Source organism: Nanorana parkeri, unplaced genomic scaffold (genome assembly GCF_000935625.1).
Source record: "Nanorana parkeri isolate BGI_ZX_2015 unplaced genomic scaffold, ASM93562v1 scaffold25, whole genome shotgun sequence".
In the NCBI taxonomy this organism is placed as follows: Eukaryota; Metazoa; Chordata; class Amphibia; order Anura; family Dicroglossidae; genus Nanorana; species Nanorana parkeri.
The window spans coordinates 3,371,803-3,393,528 of record NW_017306293.1 but is presented as its reverse complement, the minus strand read 5'-3'; the positions used below and the strand labels follow the sequence as shown (position 1 = coordinate 3,393,528).

At 42.2% G+C, this 21,726-nt stretch overlaps 1 protein-coding gene across 5 annotated transcripts in view; it reads right to left on the bottom strand.

Annotated features, from left to right (window-relative positions):
- Positions 1–21,726, bottom strand: part of MARK2 (microtubule affinity regulating kinase 2) — a 122,564-nt gene that overhangs the window by 55,331 nt on the left and 45,507 nt on the right. For 4 of the 5 annotated variants that reach the window (XM_018565339.1, XM_018565347.1, XM_018565354.1 and 1 more), the window contains exons 2-3: positions 4,503–4,694; positions 560–613 (exon numbers count right to left, since the gene is read on the bottom strand). In XM_018565339.1, coding sequence (XP_018420841.1) covers positions 560–613; positions 4,503–4,694 — 246 coding nt within the window. Of the gene's footprint in view, positions 1–559; positions 614–4,502; positions 4,704–21,726 lie in introns of those variants that run through there. The other variant, XM_018565371.1, reaches the window with a different exon arrangement.

Genomic DNA, 21,726 nt, shown 5'->3' with positions numbered 1-21,726 from the left:
TGTGTGGGTGTTGGTGTGTGTGTGTGTGTGTAGTTGTGCGTGTGTGTAGGTGTGCGTGTGTGTGTGTAGGTGTGCGTGCGTGTGTGTGTAGGTGTGCGTGCGTGTGTGTGTAGGTGTGCGTGTGTGTGTGTGTGTGTGTAGGTGTGTGTGTGTAGGTGTGCGTGTAGATATATATATATACACACACACACACAGAAAATAATATGACAAGTATATATTCAAAAAAGCAATATATACATAATTATGCTGTAAATATATTTAAAGAATCTAATTCATATTAAAGATGGAAATAAGTATACATATATGCAAAAACACAACAAAAAACAAAACATGTGTTTACAAAAAAACAACTGTAGTTTCTCACTTTGTTTATGCCTGGAGACTACATGGTGCAGAAGTGCAGTTTGTGTGATGAGTATTTTTTTCTTCTCTTTCTCTGTTTTTGTATTATGAATTAAATCTAAGTAAATTGTTTTAAGAACTATACATGATTGTTTGTAGGATTGTTTTTGACAAATGTGATCCCCGTATATACATACACACACAATAATTTGCTTACCTTCTGTAAACTGGAAGAATTCAGTTGTGTTTTGTCTATAATTTTGACAGCTACCTGGAAACAAAAAATATAAAAATAAGTGCATACAAAGTAAGTCAGTCCAGATGGGCTTCCCGCTATAAGAGTTCTCTCAGTTCTGATTCTGTCACAAGCGTTAGATCAGTTATGGTAACATTCATCCTAAGCACCAGTAGAGCAGCGCCAATATCGCAAGGTGGGGAAACACTAAACTATAGATAAAAAAAAAAAATACAAAATAGAAGAACCATCAAGCTTACCCTAGAGCATTAACAGTGGTAGAGGATGAAAGACATGGCAGCAAGGGTTGCACTCACTAAAATATCTGGCTTATAGTTGTCAGGGGTAACAGAACGCAGGTACATGTCAACGCACAAAGAGAATGAACAGTGCTTGAAACATTACAGGGGCCATAATCATGCCTTAAATGTGAAAAACTTTAATAAAAACAATGAATTTAGCAAAACTGGAGCAGACAAAATCTGGAGCAGCTGTGCATGTCAACCAATCAACTTTTCTCCTTCATTTCCAAATCTTAACTGAACTAAAGAGAGAAGTCGACTGGTTGCCATGCACTGCTGCTTCAGATTCTGTCTGCTCCAGTTTTGATAAATTCCCCTCAATGTATTTAAGGGAATTAGGATACACCTGAATAATGACTTCTGGTTAGTGTTTACAGCCTGCTGGTGCCGGTGGTCAGGCTGCAAGCCAGTTATGGTCCTCCCATTCGGGTGCTTGAAGCCGTAAGCTGCGGTGTCCTATGCATCCATAGACTTCAGCTTGGCATCTACTTCTGGGTCAGGTTGCTGGGCACTAAGCAACATATATTTTAGGGATTTCCCTTTGTCAAGCCCTGTGCTGTATAGCATCTTACTTCCCCTATATGTGAGTAGAGCCATTGTTTTTAAACACATAAGGCATTGTGTGTGTGCGCACAGAGTGCTGCCCCCCATTGTGGTAGCTGGGCAGCAGCACTCTAACATGCACAATGTGCATTAAAGAGTAAGTTTGGAAAATGTAATTACTTGCTCAAATCCAGCTATACTTGCCTTTCGGCACTCGTTGGTCAGCACGGCCAGATGATTGTGCTGACCAGTAGATCCATTGATCAGTTTTCCCGTCCACTGGTCGTAGTTAAACGACCAGACGGGAACCATGTAGATGCGGGCGGGCGTCTTAAAACGTCCCTCCCCACCCCCACTCATAAGCGGCGCCCAATGCGCACACGAGTGGGGAAACTGTCAAAAATGTAAACCAACGATAGCGGTTTACATACAAGCGTTCCGGTGTAGTCGTCCGATCGCTTGCATTAGGTGCGGGTGTGCACCCCGCAGCAGTCACCAGTCTTGAGATCCGCAGTGCCATGTGTGGCCTGGGACCGCCACGTTGGCTCTGTCACCGGAGCTCAGTATATGATCTCCCTCTGATCTCCTCTCCGGTTCACAAATGCAGGAAGTGATGTATATTTATCACTGCGCATTCAGCTGTCACTCTCTGGCTGCAGAAGTCGGGGAGAAGCTGGTGCAGCAGATCTCTGCCTCATCAGCTTCTCTGGGGGGTTCCTAGGTGACATTAGGGGTCCATATAGCAATAAAAGTAGTGTAAAAAAAAAGGTTTAAAAAAAATAAATCATAAAAATAATTAAAGCAGCAGAAAAAGACACGCGCGCGTTATATAGCGCGAATGTCAGAGTGAAAGCAATAATTGTAGCGCCAAATTTACAGTACTTTTTTGTTATATAGTAAAAAAATAGAAAAATCCCAGTGGTGATTAAATACCACCAAAAGAAAGCCCTATGTGTGCCCCCCAAAAATTATATAAAATTAATTTCAGTACAGCGTTGTATAATGGAATAAATGTCAAAGTACCACAGCGCTGAATACTGAAAAATGGCCTGGGCAGGAAGAGGGTGTCAACACCGTGGTCTTTAAGTGGTTAAATAAGAACACTTATCAATGACTGTGGGATTTTATCAAGTTTGAGGTGTGGGAGAGAAACGGCTCGATTCACCAAGTCTAGGGTCAGTTTGGCACAACTGGACAGGACGGATCAGAGTAATTGGAAGTAAAGGGACACATATCCGCTTACATACAACTGCCCGTAGACCTAACATGGGTCCGGTTAGTCCAGTTTTTCCTCCATCGCAACATCTGTTTTATACTGCTCTGATCAGCAGGGGATCTGTGCATGGATCCTCTGTTGACTAGAATGGGCACTGCCTGTGTGAAAGAGGCCTTTGGCAAAGTGCATGTTTATTTAGTTATTGCTTTGACTATAATTTAGTTTTTAGTGAAGAGCTGGAAAAAGTATTGCAGGAGAAAATTCTACTAGGAGGAAAAAAATGGATTACTGTACTCCATGAAATCCTTTTCTTGGAAGTTAATTTAGGGACACAGAATTCAGAGACAATTAGGTTACTGCTGCCTTAAAAAGGAGGATTTGAATACTGGCAATCATAAAAACATTGATGCAGCCTGGTATAACACCACCCACTCCCAGCATGCCCCAGTTTTAAAACAAGCAGTGCCAATAAGCAAGACCAGAAACGTGAGCGGTGGGATAAGTATTTCTTAATGAACTTCCAAGAAAAGTAGGGGCCAATATTCAGGATGTCAGTGTCAGGTTATTGAGGGACACTGCAGGATGGCATGAAACGGTTATAGGATCACGACTTGGAGAGAACGAATACAGCAGGGCTGCTCCTCTTAGGTTCTGACAAGTTGCACTGCTAGACTGAGGCGACTTAAAGGAGAATCATGGGGCGAGTGAAAAGCACTCATCCCCATAATTTAAGCCGACCTAAGACACTAAAGCTGTCACAGGTCAGCTCTATTAAAGAAGTCAGGGAACACATACAGCTGATCGCTGACTTCCTGATCCTCTCCCTGCACAGAGCAGTGACTGTCAGTGACCACTCCCCGCAGGAATTCCCCCCTCCCCTCTCCGTTTCTCCAGCGCTGACTGGAGGAATGGATGGAAAGAGGGTGTGCACAGCTGACTCTGCCTCTAGAGAGGCAGAGCCAGCTGTCAATCAGCCAGCGGGGTGGAACTCAACAGTATTGTCGGGATCCATCCTGGCTGTGGTGCGGCTCTGTACTCTAAGCCTAGTTTTGGGTCACCGAAGGACATTAATATATGTCCTCCTGTGACCGTGAAGAGAACTATGGCCAAAAAATGTTGTCCCATAGTTCTCTTGGCTTAAGGCACTAAGAAAAAACCTTGAGTACTCACAAACCAGCCAGTAAAAATAGGAGAGGATCAAAGGCTGAAGGTGACCGTCACTGTAGGGTGCAGCAGGAACTGAGGCAAACAGGGGGTAATAGAAGTGCTTAACAGTACCAGTAATGTGGTAGTCCCCCAAGACGTTTGATAAAAGGAGTCCTCAAAGACTTAACAAGTTCCTGGACCTGGAGAGCGCTATGCGGCTAACTGTACCCAAGGTCCTGGAAAGCATTACAAGCAGAGCACATTGCCCAAAAAGTCACATGCCAGGTTCTTACTCACAAAGTGCGTCATACCAGAGTCTGTGACACAGCTGTGAACCAGGAGAGCGCTGTGCGGCTAACAGTACACAGGGGAGTGGAAAGCACTTTTTGCCAGTGTCCAATTCCTCCTGTAGGCAGCAGTATAACCCAATTGTTTTAAAATAATTGAATCCTGTGTCCCTTAATGTACAAGAAATACATTTTTCAATGGAAACTACTACATGTAAACGCATGGTAACTCTAATAAGCAACTGAAGTTCTACATAAACTAGTCCAGCACTAAGTGTGCAAGACAAAATGATTTGTGCAAATACAGTTACAACATAATAAAGTTATGAAAAGGAATGTAGAAAGCATAGATGAGACACAAACAACGGCCTATGCAAACTGTGCCAGAAATCAAATGAAAAGTATTCCATGCCTCTTGTAAAGTTTCTCACCTCTTTTCCAGTTAAAACATGGCGTGCTAGCTTAACTTTTGCAAAGTTGCCCTTGCCAATAGTTTTAAGGAGACGATAGTTCCCAATATGTGGCTGCTCATCTGTTGAAGTTGGTATCGAAGGGCGACCTCTCAGCATATTGGGCTTGCTGTTACCACTGCTGGTCTTTGAGTCTGTGTGACCCGCTGCAGGCTGCAGAGAAATAAGAGATAGGATTACTGCAATGTAAAATTGCAACTTACATTGACTATACTACATATATCTTAGATCAACAATCCCAACCAGTGGCATAAAGAAAATATCAGATCTTGCATGGCCTATAGTGTACACCCCATATGAATAAAACAGAGAAGACTAGATCTTATGTTGCTGCCCAGCTGCAATGGGAGGAATTCTCCCCTTACATGCAAAACAAATTGTTTTCTACTACAGGCCTAAAAAGTTTAGGTTTTTTTAAATTTCCTGGCCACAACACGCTCCAAAAAAATAATTATCAAAATAAATATCAATTGAAAAGGAGGGGATCGGTCAGGAAGCCAAGTCGCCTAGGAACAAGTGAAACCAGCTTCCTAGCCAATCAGAAACCCGAGAAGCGGGTCAGGACGTGCCGGACGGCTTGATTGGCTAGAAAGCAAGCTTCAGTTGGTAGGCAGCCTGGCTTCCTAGCCAAACAGGAAGCTGGGCAGCACGTCATGACCCGCCTCCCAGCTTCCTGATTGGCTAGGAAGCCGGCTTCACTTTTTGTAAAGTTGTGATTACATCCAATGTTATTTATGTACAAAATATATGCATACTGCACCAAAAAATCGCCGCAAGGTGCTAGTGTTTGGGTTTGGCTTGAAGAAATGGTGGCAACCCTAGTCAGGGCCGGATTAATATAAGGGCTAAGGGAGCTGCAGCTCCAGGCCCCTACCTTAAAATAGGTCCAGCCACTCTAAGCATATAGCAATCAATCGGCCAACCGCCGCCGGGGAGAGATCGGCATTCCACCGGCCCCGCCTGGGTGTCGGGGAAGAGACACAGGCCGTTCCAGAAGCCTGATAGCTTCCGTGTTAGGCCTGTGAGGCTGCGCCCTTTCATCCCAGGGCGCACGCAGAGGGACGAGATGTACGGAAGCCTGGAAAATCAAATGCCAGTCTTCCTTTAGCAGCGTAACGACAGTGCGGCTGAGCACCTTCAACTTTGGGTGCACTCCAGCACAGGATCCTGGAGGGTGGCCAATAGGGGAAAAAAAAAGCTGGGATGACGTGATGTCATCTCCCTACCTCTCCCAAAGCTGCACGCATTGTCAAGGGGCAAGACAGGGCAGTCTACAAGCCCATTCATTTTAATAAACAAATATTTGAGCTGTAGAAAATAACAAGTCATGCTTTGCACATGTCCCAGGCTAAGAAAAATGAATTGTATTAAAAACAATTTTGTTTATTAAAGAAGTTGCTACAAATATTTATATATGCCCTCTAAGGGCTTTTTCAAACCAATTGTGGTGCGTTCCAGAGTGGCAGCTGCTGGAACGCACAGCAATCACTCACTAACGTTCCACCTTCGTTCTGGGACCGGAGGGGGCATGGCGGTGCATTCAAGTCAATGGCAGCGCAGGCACGCTCTCCCTCCCCCCCCCGTTTTTCAAACTATGATCCGGCCCCCAACAATATCTGAGGGACAGTGAACTGGCCCCCTGTTTAAAAAGTTTAAGGACCCCTGGGTTAGACAGATCTATACTTATCAGACAACAACAATCTGGATGAAAATGTGTGGTTAAACATGCACAGAATCATTATGATGCTGCCTATAAATACCTAGAAGAGAGCTTCCATGTTAAGACTTAAGGTGCCCATACACCTTACGATTATCGTACAATTAATCGTATGCGATCGACTTTTCGTACGACAATCGTAACGTGTGAATAGAGTGCCCAACCGATAGTACTGTGACTTTTGACGGTCAAGCATGTTTGAAAACTTTGGTCGATCGTACGATGTTCGCATGGTTGGTGGCGTTCCCGTCCGTCAAAAGTCGTACAATTAACACTGCGCATGCGCAAACGCAAATAATTGCGGTTAATTACCGCAAGTCGTCCAGGTTTTTTTTTTAAACTACCGCTGATTGAACCTTGCGATAATCGGGGCAGGATGGGGCCGTCGTACGAAAATCGTACGACGGTTCGATCGGACGAAAAGTTTCGTCCGATAATCGTAAGGTGTATGGGCACCTTAATTCTCAACACCTGATCACACCCACCAAAGACAGCGGTACAACCAAATGAAGTCAATAATCAATAAAGTGCAATCCTGTGCAACCAATGACAATCCAAAGTCGACTGATTGTTACGGATTTGGGAAAGTGAATTTTAGCTTGCACTTCCTGTCCCACGGTGTCTAAACTGCGGGCGCCCTATGTTTATGTATATATCTACTGCTTGCTAACAGTAGCTATATGCAAAAAAAACTGAGGGTTTATTAACCCTTTAACTCAAGTCCATTATAGGGGTTGATTTACTAAAGGCAAATAGGCTGTTCAATGCAAGGGAATATTAGCTTAGTGAATGTGGTGATAATCCGCTTTGCAAAGAATACCCAATTGAACAAAACATTTTTAAAAACTATTTTTTTGCTTGCACATGATTGGATGACGGAAGTCAGCAGATCTTCAACTTATTCACTAAGGGGGAAAACTCCCTTGCAAAGGGAACAGCCTATTTTCCTTTATTAAATTAACCCCATAGAATTAGAATTTGATCTGGGCATCTAGGGTTGTTATTCTTTGTCTTCAAGCGTCTGTTAGCCATATATATCAGCAACATAGGGACTGCACTGTTTTCTATTAACCAACTAAGGGTTAAAAATGAGAAGGTGTAATAAAGACAGCCATCATGAAACACTGCAAAGCAGGAAGCAGAGCCTGCATATGTAATGAGCAAATATGGCTGATGTTGCTGCGTAGACAACTATAAGCTATAAAACAGAAGGGCTTAGATCTTTTTACATGATTATCTAAAACCAATATTGTAAAACCTATATATATTCCTTGAACAGAAGTTGAATATGTTCTTCTAGCATATTGATTTTTTTTGGCATACATAAAACACCAAACTATTTTAAGATTTAAAGAGAAGGTAAGGGGTTAGAACCTCTGTCAGGTGATTATTGCTTATTCTCTATTGGGAAAAATGTATGTTTCCTTCCTGTCCTGGTGACCGAACATAAATAAGAATCTGCAATTCCACTTGCAGCATAAAGAAAAAGAAAATGTTACTATTTTAGCATTTGCCATTTCAAGCTGTTTAATGATTGCAGTGCATTTCATCCTGACCCTGCAATGAAGATTTTATTACATACAACATTTAATTATTCGGATAAACTCCAAGTACACCATAGCAGCTGTGATTATGCATTCCCCACTCAATTTTCGGTCAGGTTTCCATCAAGCAGACTTCATGCCCCATGAAAGGATTGTTTCAATTTCTTGGCTCAAATTATTTCAGCATAAAGCTGACATTTTTCAGGGAAATGGAGATATTTTGGGAGAGATTTCCCAGTTTTCTATTCTATAAAATCTGCATCACACACACTTTCATGGTGTAAAATTAAAAATAAAAATGGAAGGGAAACATTGCCTCCAATTCTGAATTTTAGAAATATCTCTAGAGGAAATATCAATGCATTCTTTCCATGAAATCAAACTTTTATTTCTCCTTTAATGGCACCTGGATAACTTTAAATGTGAAAGAGTTACTGTGCGTGTCTAAGTGACCCACACATGTATTCCTGAGTAAAGTCCGCTCGTATAAAGAGTACATTTTAGTACAGTGCGAGTCCAAAGAACAAAAGATCTTAGCGGTGACCTTCCTGTTTTAATGAAAGCAATGAAAATGTAGAACGAGAGTAGATTACAGCATTGCAGAGTCCTGCTGCTACTAGCTGGATGAAAAAGCACAAAATGGATATAAAATCTGTACATATAATCTACAAAACTAAAGCGACTGCTATGGTTATGCCAACAGAATCTATTGTTAGCCACCACACTTGGGGTAAATACAGCATATAGAGTAATATGGTGAGCTGAACACAGCCGATTGTCCCCTTAGCACCTCAAACCACCTTCCAAGTCAAAGTCCAAAGTAACATGTAATGAGCGTATGAAACAATTTATTTCATACAAGCATAATTACAACACAGATGGTGCTCAAGAGCTTTATTTCAGGTAATGCAATACTCTTTCAAAGCTCACTTAACATTACATTAACTACCGTAAAATGTCAAATAGACTAAGTCACAAACAGTAGCAAGCTAAAAAGAAAAATTGAATCCATTTTAAAAGAACAGCTCAGTAAAATGGCATTTTTAGGAAGACTTACAATGCCAGCCCCCATAATCCTGTCATGACGAGTTTACTTTGGGCCTAGTCACACCTATTTGTTTCTTACCCCAATTCTTTTCCCCAACAAAATCAGGGAAAATGCATACACAAAAAACATGACACATTGATGCACAATGCAATGTGCTTTGTATTGAATGTCAACGGGTGTCATTACACACGGTGATGAGCATCAACCTGTGTCTTCATGCAAACACTGACATACATTAATTGGAATTTGATTGATAGCAATGAAAAACACAAAGAAAAAAAAATCACAAGTGTTTCATGCGGTTCAGGATAAATGATTGTCCTTGGGTGCATCTATGCTGCATCCAGGGACAATCATCTATCTGGAACCACATGTAATTCTATATATGGAATGATTACATACATGTAGACTGCCGCTGACAGATGCAGCTGCTGTCAACCTGCCATCAACAAAGAGGCACCTGGGATTCCTGCCACCAGAATCCGTAGGGTCTTACCACAGGAATTCCGGAACACACAAAAATTCAACCTTATGAATGCAGCCTTAGGGCCCGTGTCGCAGCAGCAAAGCAGTCGTTGGCAACAACTTGACAGCACCAGAATCACTAAGGGTCAACCTATGTTTCCTGTAGCGTGGCTCCCTCACTGGCTGAAGCAGCAGTATATTGCTAGTATGACATCAGCTTTAGATATCTTCATAAGATGCAAATACAGATTTTATGATCAAATGTTATTGTAAAAAGCTTGCAGTGGACCACTAAAGTGATCTTTGCCTCGATAAATGACATAAAGCAGGGATCCCCAAAGAGGGACCATGGTCAAGACACGGACCGAGCAGTAGTTCAGTCTGGACCACAATCTGGACCAGAATCGCAACCACTTCTGGGTCTCCCCTCCTCTTCAGTCATTGGTTGTTAGGGCTGCAGCATTCCTAGCAACCAATAACATCATTGTGTTCCCCGCCAAGCATAAAGGAGGGAGGAAGAGCATAGTCTTCCATCCTCTGCTGCAGCCCCGTCCCCATCTCTGCCTCCCGACTGTCAGCTGACTTAGCAGGTGAACTACTATGTATATACTGTATATGAATGGAAGATTGGCGTGCTTAGGTATCTGGAAAGCCCAACTTATTGAGTTTCTTAGTAAAAACCAAAGTACTAAGAAAAAAATGCAAGGACCATGACATAAAGCAGCACTCCGAGGGCCCGTTCAGACCAATGTGGTGCATTAATTGCACACTTCAATGCAATTAATGCATACTACAGCGCACTGCATGCACTATTTTTCTTAATAGTGCTGCACAGCAATAGACGGTATTGCAGTACCGTGTTGCACTTCAGTCGAGAAAGATGCATTTCAGTCGAGAGGTGCATTTGGGGTGCCATTCAAATGAATGGCACCACAGTGCACAAGCTACACTAACGCACGGTAGGTGCGTTGTGCAGTAGTACGAGTTATTTGCACGGAATGGTGTGATTAACGTACCGCATTGGTGTAAAGAGGCTCTTCAGGGGTCAACCAATGTAAGGGGGCATTCTAATGGGGACAACTAATAAGATACCCCCAACAGAGTGCATGTTTACATTAGTTGTCCCCAGACATTAAATACAAATAAAGGGGCACTCTGATGGGGACAAGAAATGTAAGGGGGCATTCTGATTGGGACAGCCAATTATTAATTGTCCATATTGGACTCCCACCTTACATTTACACAAGATACGTTAGAGCTGTTCCTTAAAGGAAACTGTACTCACTGGACCTCCTTGAATTTTAAATCAGTTACTCCTGACTTAAAGTATAACTGCGCTTTAAATAAACAGTACACATATACACTTGTTTCTGCAGCTTATGCAAAGAAAAAAAAAAAAGCCAAATAATCCTGCTGCCAGAAATATGTCCTGGCCATGTGTTGTATCTATCCTTCCTCTAAAGAAAATGTTCCTGGTCACCACTAGACGGTGCTGTTTGAAGTCAGGAGACCTGCTGTGCGTTGAACTGAATGAGCAACCTGTTACTTTGAGTGCTGCAGCTACTCAGAGCCAGGGAGCAATAATGCTGGAAACAAAACTTTGCTAAAGGTGACCATCAATACTGGTAATTTTTCCCGAAGCTGCTAGTAGGTTTACAAATGTATTTTTTTTTTTTTAGAAAGTGTAGTTATACTTTCAAGAGACCCTGAGGGCTAACACTGCAGCTTCAATCCTGCAGTTATCCCAGTCAGACAGGAAGACAGGAAGACGATGGTGTTGGGAGAGAATCCAAAGGTCAAATCATATCACCAGATTGTCTTCCTGTGCTATGTGCACTACTTCTTTCTGAAATGAGAAAATGCCAAAACAAAAAGGAGCACCTTCGGCTGTTTAGAAAAGCCAGAGTAGAGATTTTTCAAATCATGTGTTTCTTTCATTATTCAACAAGGAAACCTTTTACTACAGGAATGTGAAGATAAATTACAAGCAGCAGAAAGAGAATCCCTATGTATGTTACAGACACTTGCTCATAAGTGTTGTAATTCAGGTTCCAATAACTGAACAATAGCAGTTATAAAGGCTCAAATTAACCCCTCTGTGACTACAGCTTGAAACAGATGTGTATCTTTCTTTATGTAGTATCTTTAAAGGCATTACTTTAGTGTAAAAAGTATCATTGGATCTGTCAACTTAGAACATGGCCAACAGTGAATGCCGACTCACTAGAAGTATAAAGAATATACAGTTCTGGAAGTCTGTTTTTTATGCAGCAGGCAGTAGACATTAGAACAGTTCATGGGTAATCAGTGACTCAGGTAAAGCCGGATGAGAAACAAGCCTCAGCAAGATACTGTACTGGTAGGGGTTGGGCATGCATTTCCACAGCTCATGCTCATACGTCACAGCCTGACGACTGAGATAACTCATTAGAAAAGGGTGAAGCAGGAAGGATGGGTAGGAGGTTGAGGAGAAAAGGTTGATCTCCCCAGTGTAGTCATTTCACTGTACAGTTCTGTGCCGGTACGGAATGAAGAGGAAGATAAGATTCTAGCAAATTAGGGGATTGAGAAAAATGTCTAAGATTATAGAAAGGGACTTCATTACACAAAGTTTAAAGCTGACTGAAAATATAAGAAAATATATATCTATGTTTAAAGGAAGTCTGCATTTTCTAATCAGTCCTACAGCAAATGAAAACACCAGGTAGTCCAATAATCTGGCAAAGGGAGCAGTAAAGTATGAAATAGCCATTAGTATTGGGAGTTCTTTTATCCACAATTTTGGTAAAGTTTTTGGTTAGGCAATACAATTCTCAAGTGTACGCCCCGACATTTCCCAAATATACCTTCTAAACTTCCCTCCCTCTTCTAGAGCGTGTCCCAGCAGTATTTGTTTCTTTTACCTTTTATATCAACAACAAGCTTTTATTACTCCCTGTGATACTACTACTAGGCTGTAGAATTCCAGCTGTTGGGAGCACAGTTCCTATGGTCATAGGAATGCCCCAAGAACTACATCTCTCGAGAGCCCTTTCTCTACACTCCGTGTAGGCAGCAGCATTGGTTTGCTGGAAAAGACAATGTGCTCATGTGGAGTGGGACAGAGAAGGGTGGGTGAGAGGCTGAGCTCTGTAGTCCCGCAAACAGGGTTGATAATGCTGGTTGAAATGTCAGTACAGCAAGGGCACTGTGTTGTCAGCCCAAACAGGATGTTAGGAGCAAACAGGATTTCTGATAAGTCAACAGGCATTTTCTGTATTTGCTGTGTTTTGAAAGTAATAAAACATGGTGACACGTCTATGTCTAGCAGAGATGTGCCGATTATTTTGTGCGGATTTGGCCATTACATACACTAAGCAGTGACTTCAGAATCCTGCTGCTGCACATTTTATAACTTACTGACTACTTGGATGTACCTAAGACACAGGCACAGATAGGGGAATTCATCAATACTTGAGCAGGAAGAATCTCTCTTTACATTTCAAAGCTCAAGTGAAGTGAAGAAAGAAGTCGATTACTGAGGGCAACTGCCCCAGATTCTGTCTGGGGATAATTTGATCAAAACTGGAGCAGAGTGTTGAGTATACCCGATTACAAGGGCCACATCTGGTTCATTCCTCCTTTACCTCCGCTGTGCCGATATAGTAGTTCTTACCTATTTCACATAGCTGGAGAATCCCCGCAGGGATTCCCCCCTACCCCGACTGGCTGACTGGAGGGATGGAAGGGGCTGGGGCACAGCTGGGTCTGTGTCTAGACCAGCTGTCAATCAGGTGGATCACTGTCAGCATATAATGGGCAATAGACCACTATATGCCGAGTTTTGGGGGTCACAGGAGGACATAGTAAATGTCCTCCTGTGACCCTAAAGAGAACTACGGCCAAAAAACAAAAAAAAAGAAAGGTTGGACCATAGTTTTCTTTTAAAACAGAAGTCCAAGCAACCTGCAAAAACCAGTTATATATACACACTACATACTAGGGATGCACAGATACTGGTTTTTCAGTATCAGGTATCGATATTTATATTTAAATCCACCGATTTAAATACTTAATGTATATTTAAGGTACTTCAGCAAGCATTGAGCCAGCTTCCCGGGCAATCAGGAAGCTAGGCAGCGTGTCATTACCCACCACCCGGCTTCTTGATTGCCCGGGAAGCTGGCTCTATGCTGATTGGCTGGGAAGCTGGGTTATTACTCGCCGGCTGGCTTCCTGATTGGCCAGGAAGCCGGCTCCATGTTCCCTCGCAGCACTGCCAGTCAGAGGAAATCTCCCTCTGTCCAGAAGTTCCAGTATTGGAGCATTTGGGCGAGGAGTACTCGCCCAAATACTAGGTGTGTGTGTGTGTGTGTGTGTGTGTGTGTGTGTGTGTGTGTGTGTGTGTGTGTGTGTGTGCGTGCGCGCGCGCATTTGGACATGTGACACCCCTATGTCCCGATTCAGCTTTCCTTGTCAGGTCATCTGATGCCTTCACATAAAATTGGCATAATAAAACTGGTGCTTCCCTGTCCAATAAGAATTCAGGTGACAGGAAGCCATAAAGCTTAAATTGTGGTGTAATTTTTTTTCTATTATCCAGAAGAAAGAAACGGCAGGGCACTGACAGCAAGTCCAATTCTTGTGGGTAAAATTGAAAGTTAACCAGGCCGTTTAAGAAAGGTTTGCCAATGAGAACTTAACGTGATGCCTCACACTTTCCCTGAAGACATCTGTATTACAGGTGGCTACTCTCAGCCATATTTAAAAACTCCAGAGGAGAGTACATCCGCTTACTCCATCCTACAAAAACACTCTTTCAAGACCGCAGCATAGACCGCTATTATGCTAAAAGAGGTTTCTGCTGCTACATTAAAACACAGTTTTGCAGCACCCTACTGGGATATCAAACATCGCTTATAAAATTTACTTGAACAATAGTAAATGAAGACTGCAAAGAAAAGAAAAACTGTAGTACTAATTGAAACATACAAAGAAGATAAAGTGTATCAAATTGGAAATGACTTTCAGTACATCGCAGTCATGTTGAAAGGGCCCACATTTTTGAACAGAGTGCCTTATATTGAAATAGAATGATTTCACAACTGCCACCTCTGTCAGAATGGGTGCAACTTTCCAAAGTAATGCAAAAGAAAGGCACTTGGTGTTCAGCATATGAGCCTGATGTACAAGAGTAACCGAGTAAGTAGACTCAATACTACTATTGTAGTAGAAGCCACAGAGGACACAATTTCTGCATTTATAATTGCCTTCATAATAGAAAATATCCAAGACTGCCAGAACTTGCGGTTTAGTATTGATTGTGGTTTGCCTATAAAAATATAGTGCCCGAAAGCTTTTCTTTATGCAATAGATCACGTAACTGCTACAAACTACTGATTTCCTCTTCTCGAAACACCATACCAATATTAAAGACCAAAGGACCTATCCAAATCTGGGACTGCTCATCAAAGTAAAAGTTTGGTTTACTTTCATACGTTTGTAGATTAGTCTAGGCCTTTGACTTTCTCCTGCTGGCGTTATCCTGCTCAGGTGTGAACATTGAAAATCATGGGATTTCTTGTGTTGGGCATTTAAAAGCGCTTTTCTAACTGTTAAAAAACTCCTCGGTGTGAACCAGGCCTTCCACATTGTATACTAAAGAAAGTTTTGGTCTAGTTGATGGCATCTTTTTTAAATACTGCAACAAGTGTGATAGATTCATTTCTGAAATTGAAAACGTGGAGATTCCAAAAAGATACATTTAATAAAATAAGATAATGGTACCCCTCTCACACAACTCCACCCACATGCTAGAGGATGGGTAACAGAATATTTACCTTGACTCACAGTCCTCCAGGTTATCACATCCCGATGACCTGGATGCTGGTCCTGCACTGTACATTTCTCATCTGCCTATAGTTAGGCTTCAATTAGGTTTAATTAAAATGCAATATTTTGCAATAAGAAATATCACAGAAGTTTAAAACAGGTGACTGATGCAGCTGGGAAGCAAGCTCAGGTAGTGTGTGACATGGAGAGGGGTTAAAAGAAACCTGTAGCACAGTGTTAATTTGTGACAACCCATCTCTGATGCAGAAATAAAAAAGGTAGGTAGTTCAAGTATTAAAGACAAAGGACTGGTGACAGTTAAGGCTTAATGATTAATAGGGAGAGCAGAGTTCACCCATCAACTTGCAGATGTGCCCTTTATTAATATTCTGGATAGTTCTTTGATGCTTGGCAGTGACAACAGTTACTGTGGGAAGCTCAAGGACCGCTGAAGCAAAGCCACCAGCTAAATACTCTTGCCTGTGTGTAAAAATAATGTCTGGTAAGGTGTTTCAACTGATCAAACTCTCAGAATGAAGGCAGAAGTACACAGTTATTGCTTATAAGTGAATTCCTGGCAAGACGCTAAATACACAGTGGAAAGTGATTTTTCAGAAGTGTTTTACCTGCCAAATGATTGGTAAATCTGTGTGGCCATTCTTGTGATCCTCACAGTCCTGAAAGACAGCATAGCCAGGTCTGTGCCCTCCACTGTACTGTCCGTACAGCTGACAAGAGGAACTCTGGGCAAGTGTTCTTAACTCATGCAGTGGGTCTACCACTGAACTGCAAGGATTAAGATTACTTTTAAACCTAGACAAAATGTGCAGCTAAAGGAGAACTATGGGACACCGATTATTTTTTCATAGTTCTCCTCAGGGTCCTGGGAGGACATATACTGTGTCCTCCCATGACCCGAAACTCAGCATATAGCTGGCTATTGCCCGCTATATGCTGAGAGCGCCGCAGCTGGGACAGACACTGACAATACTGTCGAGATCCACCCAGCTGGAGGCAGAGCCAGTTGTGCCCGCCCCCTCCCTGTCCGTCCTTCTGGTCAGCGCTGGAGGACCAGAGAGGGGATTCCCTGTGGGGAGCAGTGACTGACCGATCAGGAAGAACACACATGCACTGTAGGGCATCACAGCACGCAGTAACACTAGCCGAGTTGTAAAAAATGCACGGCACAAGTGGTTTGCACGTTTCTGTGCGCACGTTGCTCATGCACCACAATGCAGCATTTCAATCTACTCCATAAAATGCACATCTTTTTATATTCACGTCCAACATGTGTAAAAACTTTGAATTTTTCTCTAGTCTAGGAGATCGAAAAGTATATGTACCTGTACTAAGTACGGTACTTGGTATCGGTGCATCCCTAATGTGAACGGTTATACCTGACAAAATATTTGCAATTCTGTTCAGCTACTTATGTGATCCAGATACCTTACAGCGCAGCTAGATCAGTGGCCTCATGTTTTCACTGCATTTAATACAGACCGGTCACCAGACTACCCAGCCTGCTGACTGGACAATATTTGAGCAGCAGCACAATGACGACATCATCCCTCTACTCTTCTCTTCCTGTAGGCATGCCAAGAAAGAAATACTGAAAGCATTTTAATGAGTGCAGACCCTCCCTCTCCTGGTGGGAGTCCTATTGTGCAGGGGATCACAGGAGACTGATACCAAGGCAGATTCAGGTACTTAAGGTAATTATATGTAAAAATACATTTAATGTTTTTTTAATGAATACATAACTGGATTAAATAGTGCTTTTTATATCTGCCTGGAGTTCAGCTTTAAGCTCATAAATACACTCTTTTCTCTTACAGTAGTAAATCCTATTTAAATACCCCTTTTAAGATATAGACCACAAAGCTCCCCGTTAAAGCTTCTTATAGCTTCTTGATTTAAAGCATTCTGGCCACCATAAGGAAGCGGAGAATCTCATTACAAAAAGGGAGTGGTATAAAGCTACTTCTCAACAAATAAGCGCATTGCTCTTACGCCATTTCTTTCATCCAGGCTGCGCAAAGATAGCTACCCGTGAAAAGCAGGATCAGAGTGAATGACTTGTGAATATTATATCCGTGTTAATCTGTTTTTACCATCTGCAGGTAAAAGGGATGCGAGACACCAATTTCCTGGGTGTCCATGCTTTAGCAGGGAGGATGCCAGTGAGAAAATGGACTACATCCCTGTTACAGTAGACATCAGTGATATGCATGCTGTATCTACATTAAGTAGATACAGGCAACAAGTTGGCCAAAGTGTGAAAAAAAAAAAATACTTTGTAATCTAGGCAGACACCACATTTTTATTGCATACCTATTTTCCAGTTTTATTGCATGCTCAGCGCTCTATTTCAAAAAAGCCGATAGCCTTGCAGTTGAGCCCTGCTTTCACAAACCGTTAAATGGACTGTCCCAACTAAATACACTGGTAAAATACATGTGAAAGCATTCTTACCAGTCATGTTATTTACAAGTCCATTTTGTCACTCTGATTCAGGCACCCTTATCACAACGCACAGCCAGATTGGCGAGACCGCTAGACACTATTGAAGCTTTGGACTTTTCCATGTCACCTACTTCTTGACTTAAATTTCAAAATGCTGAATCAGATCACGATCATCTTTTTCTTTTCTCCATATCCTGTAAGCTGACTCAACATACCCTCCTCCAGCTCCTAGTTACATGTGCAATAGATCCTGACTGGAACACCACGCATTACAACACAGCCCCATTCAACTGTGCACAGGATTGTAGGTAGCGAACAAAGTAGTTTACTTTTTGATTTGTCTGGCATTCAACTTTAAAGCTCCAATAGTACTGAGAGGTTGAGGGCTTGTTCACACCAAATGCGGGCCAGATCTGCATGAGTTTCTGCACGTGCAGTGCGTTTGGGACGTTTTTTTCCCCCGCCTAAAATGGGCTTTCAGTGCGTTCAAGGGCGTTTGCATGCGTTTTGGTGCGTTCCAGAGCAGAATTTTTTTTTTGGCCATGCTACAGTTTTTCCACATGCTCTAGAACTAAATGCTCTGATGTGAACTAGAGCCCAAAATACCATTAGAATACAATGGATGCATTTTTGATGCCTTCTGTAACTCCTTTGTTCTGCATCTGCTCTGCACTTGGTGTGAACAAGCCCTCAGAAGCACTCGTAACAGAAGTCCGTGTGATTGCACGGAACCTAGGTAAGTGGAGTGAAAAGACAGTCAGTTGCAGAGAGCTATTAGCACCGTCTCCAGGCTAAGAAGAACGCCGGGCACAAAAAAATGAACCCGTGCAGTGGGGGCTAGCTGCACATTGCAAGGGTTAAATGTTAGTTTTGGTCTAGGGTTCAAAATAAAACAAGATAGATTTACCTGATCCTCGGTCCTGCCTAGCTGCTAGACTGGTCCACGCAGCTTCTTCCCCGGGCTCCATCAGTCTAATGACCCAAGATGTAATCATGTCTATACAGTTCATTAGACATAAAGATGCCAATGGACACTCCACAGCCAGAGCGGAGGGTGAAAAGTGAGCTGTCACCATCACAGGACAGAGGATTGGGTCAGTGATATTTTATTTTAGCCTAGACCAAAAAAAAAACATTTAACCCTTTCAGAGAGGGGGCAGCCCCACTTCAAGGGTTCATTTTTTAACTGCCCAGAGTTCTTCTTTAAGCCACACAGAAGGGGAGTAGCAGTAAAATAAGGACTGGAATTAAAACAAAAGAATCCATAAAGACAGGAAAGATGTCGAATGCACAATGGACCTCCCGAGTCCTTTCAAGTCGTAAAGAAAGTGGAACAAAAAAAAGTCACTAGCTGATCATTCAGCTGCAGAGCCGACTAAAAGGTTAATTCTAGAACATGCCAGCCCGAGTTCAGATTAAATGGGTTCTTGGGTGCTGCACCTGTCTACGCATCTCCATAACATGTACTGGGGTGGGTGGACAATATTGGGGGCGAGAACCTTTCATTCTCTGCTTAATTCCCACCTACACATCTTGCTGTATCGCGTTTCCTTTTTATTGACATTGGATTCTCTCCATTTATCCTTGGTTGGATTTTTTACTTAAAGTGTTTCTATCATTTCCTTTTTTCATTATCTCCTCCACTACGTGATAAGATTTGGTAATATTCAGATGACTCATTTTAAATTATAAAGGAATAGCCGGGATGGCGTGGGGTACAAGCAGTGCAGTTTTCATCTTTCAGCAGTATAGCAGGAATAGTCCCTTTCCTGTGAGTTCTAAAAGCTGCATAATGGTTACATAAGGCAAAAGACATTCTGAAATCAATGCCTAGGCATACTATAAACTGATAGGAGAAAAATGTCAAAGCGCTCTTTAGGAAATTGGCTTTAAAATGAAATTGTAGGGGGGGGAAACCGGATGAAATGATAGTTTACTGTGAAGCCGATTACTTGTCAGATATTTCCAATGCGCCTAAAGTTCACAGATAAAAAATCCACTACAATGGGAAGTCCCTGGAAATTGGAGACAGCTGGCAACTTTGAGCCACGTGAGTGCAGTGAAGGCGGTACTGCAATTTCAGCAACGTTACCCTAAAAATGTAACTCCGCTCGTAGCCATATGACTGAACTACTATTCTGTGCTATTCAAGTAAAATGTGACATTAGACTATCTGACATTTGGAAAAACAAATCAGTATATTGTAGGGTTACTAGAAACTAGGGCTGTGCAAATTAACGATTAATTGTTAATCTTTTAGATCGATTAAATTTTTTTTGAAACTTTCTGCATGAGCGCTAGCCAAGGCATTGGCCTATACACATACAGCACAGCAGTGAAGTAATAAAAGGAACTAGGATCACACTAATCCAGCACGTTATTATTCTGAGTTGGCCCACTCAAGCGGCGGCCATATTGAGTGGGGCACGTGAGATTAATAACATGCTGGATTAGTGTGATCCTAGTTCATTTTATTCCTTCATTGCTGTATGTGTATAGGCCAATGTAGATGGATCTGTAGGCGCGTTATAATTAATCAAAATTAATTGATTAGAAAACATTTAGATTAATCGAACACGAAAATTTTAATCAGTAACAGCCCTACTAGAAACCCATTTAGCAAAATTGCAACAAATTGCACTCACTCGCTCACGGCTAGGACTACTTCCACATCCTCTTTTACAAGAAACCTTCTTAAACCTGAAGATGGTGCAATTTGAAATACTTGACTTCGTAATCTGCGTTCACATTTTGCCAGCAGCGTTTTCGCTCATTTCTTTTTTTTTGTGCATGTAGTATTTATTGAATTTTCTAGTCAAATACATATGAAAAGGCGTCATAGTAACTTGGTATAGGCTTAATACATTGGAGAACATGTATTACCGTGTTTCCCCGAAAATAAGACACTGTCTTATATTTTTTTTGGCTCAAAAAAACAGTCTTATTTTTTTTTTTACGTACAACAATCCACACTTATTCATGTACAACAGTCTACATGTATTCATGTACACAAATATGGGTGATCAGGGCAATCAGGCGTGCCGTACCTTTCCAAGAGCAATTTGCTAACCAATCGCTGGCCAGAATGAGCAAATCGCACTTTCACTATCGATTCCTCACAGGCGGAGTGCATTTGGTATCACTCTGCCTGTGACAGGAGCCGGCGCTACAGAGGAGGCATCGGCCCATCCCTCCAGTGCCTCCTTGATTCCTCTAGCGCTGGCTTCATTAGCACCGCTGATTCTCTCCTGCCTCTCCTGCGGCTCTTCAAGTTCCCCCTTATGCCACCACCGGCCCTGGGAATGGTCACAACTAGGTCTTATTTTCGGGCTAGGTCTTATATTTTATCAATTCTCAAAAATAGTACTAGGTCTTATTTTCGGGGAAACATGGTATATAAGGTTACATACTTATGAGTCAACAATGAATAGGAAACAGCTATGACAATATCAGTTATCATTATAGCAAACATCTCAACAATCCAAAGTTGGTTGTTGATCCAAAGAGAGAGAGAAAAAAGACAAACATTGCTTCATCATCGGTTTTGAATGGGTATGTAGTTGGAGTGCACCAGATAAGAGTATAAAAACACAGAAAAAAATGGGACAAACTGGGTGTCAAGGGTTGTGGAATGTTGAATAATGGGTTAAGAAAAAGGGAGCTACCAGCATGGTTCATAAGTAAACATAGCTCATTTCTACAGGGCGTTTTTTGCGTATACATGAAGTTACGCGCTTTCATTGAAGTCTATGGGGCTTAATCTGCCAAAAAGCTCATGTAGCTTTTCCCAGCAACGGGCATTTTGCTACAACTGACAAACCGCTCAGATGTGAACATGGCCATAGAAATGAATGGGATTTTGTTTAGGGCGTTTTTTTTAGGGCAGAAAAAATATCTACAAAACGCTAGGTGTGAACGGCGCCTTACTGGGCCAAAAGGGTACCGTATATACTCGAGTATAAGCCGAGATTTTCAGCCCATTTTTTTGGGTGAAAAGTGCCCCCCTCGGCTTATACTCGAGTCAGCGCCAGCGCGTCATCTTACTTACCTCGCCGAGCGTCGTGTCATTGCTGCTCCGGTGTGCGGCGCTCCGAGCGGGGTCATCTGGCAGTCTCTGGGTCCTAATTTAGGTGGCTG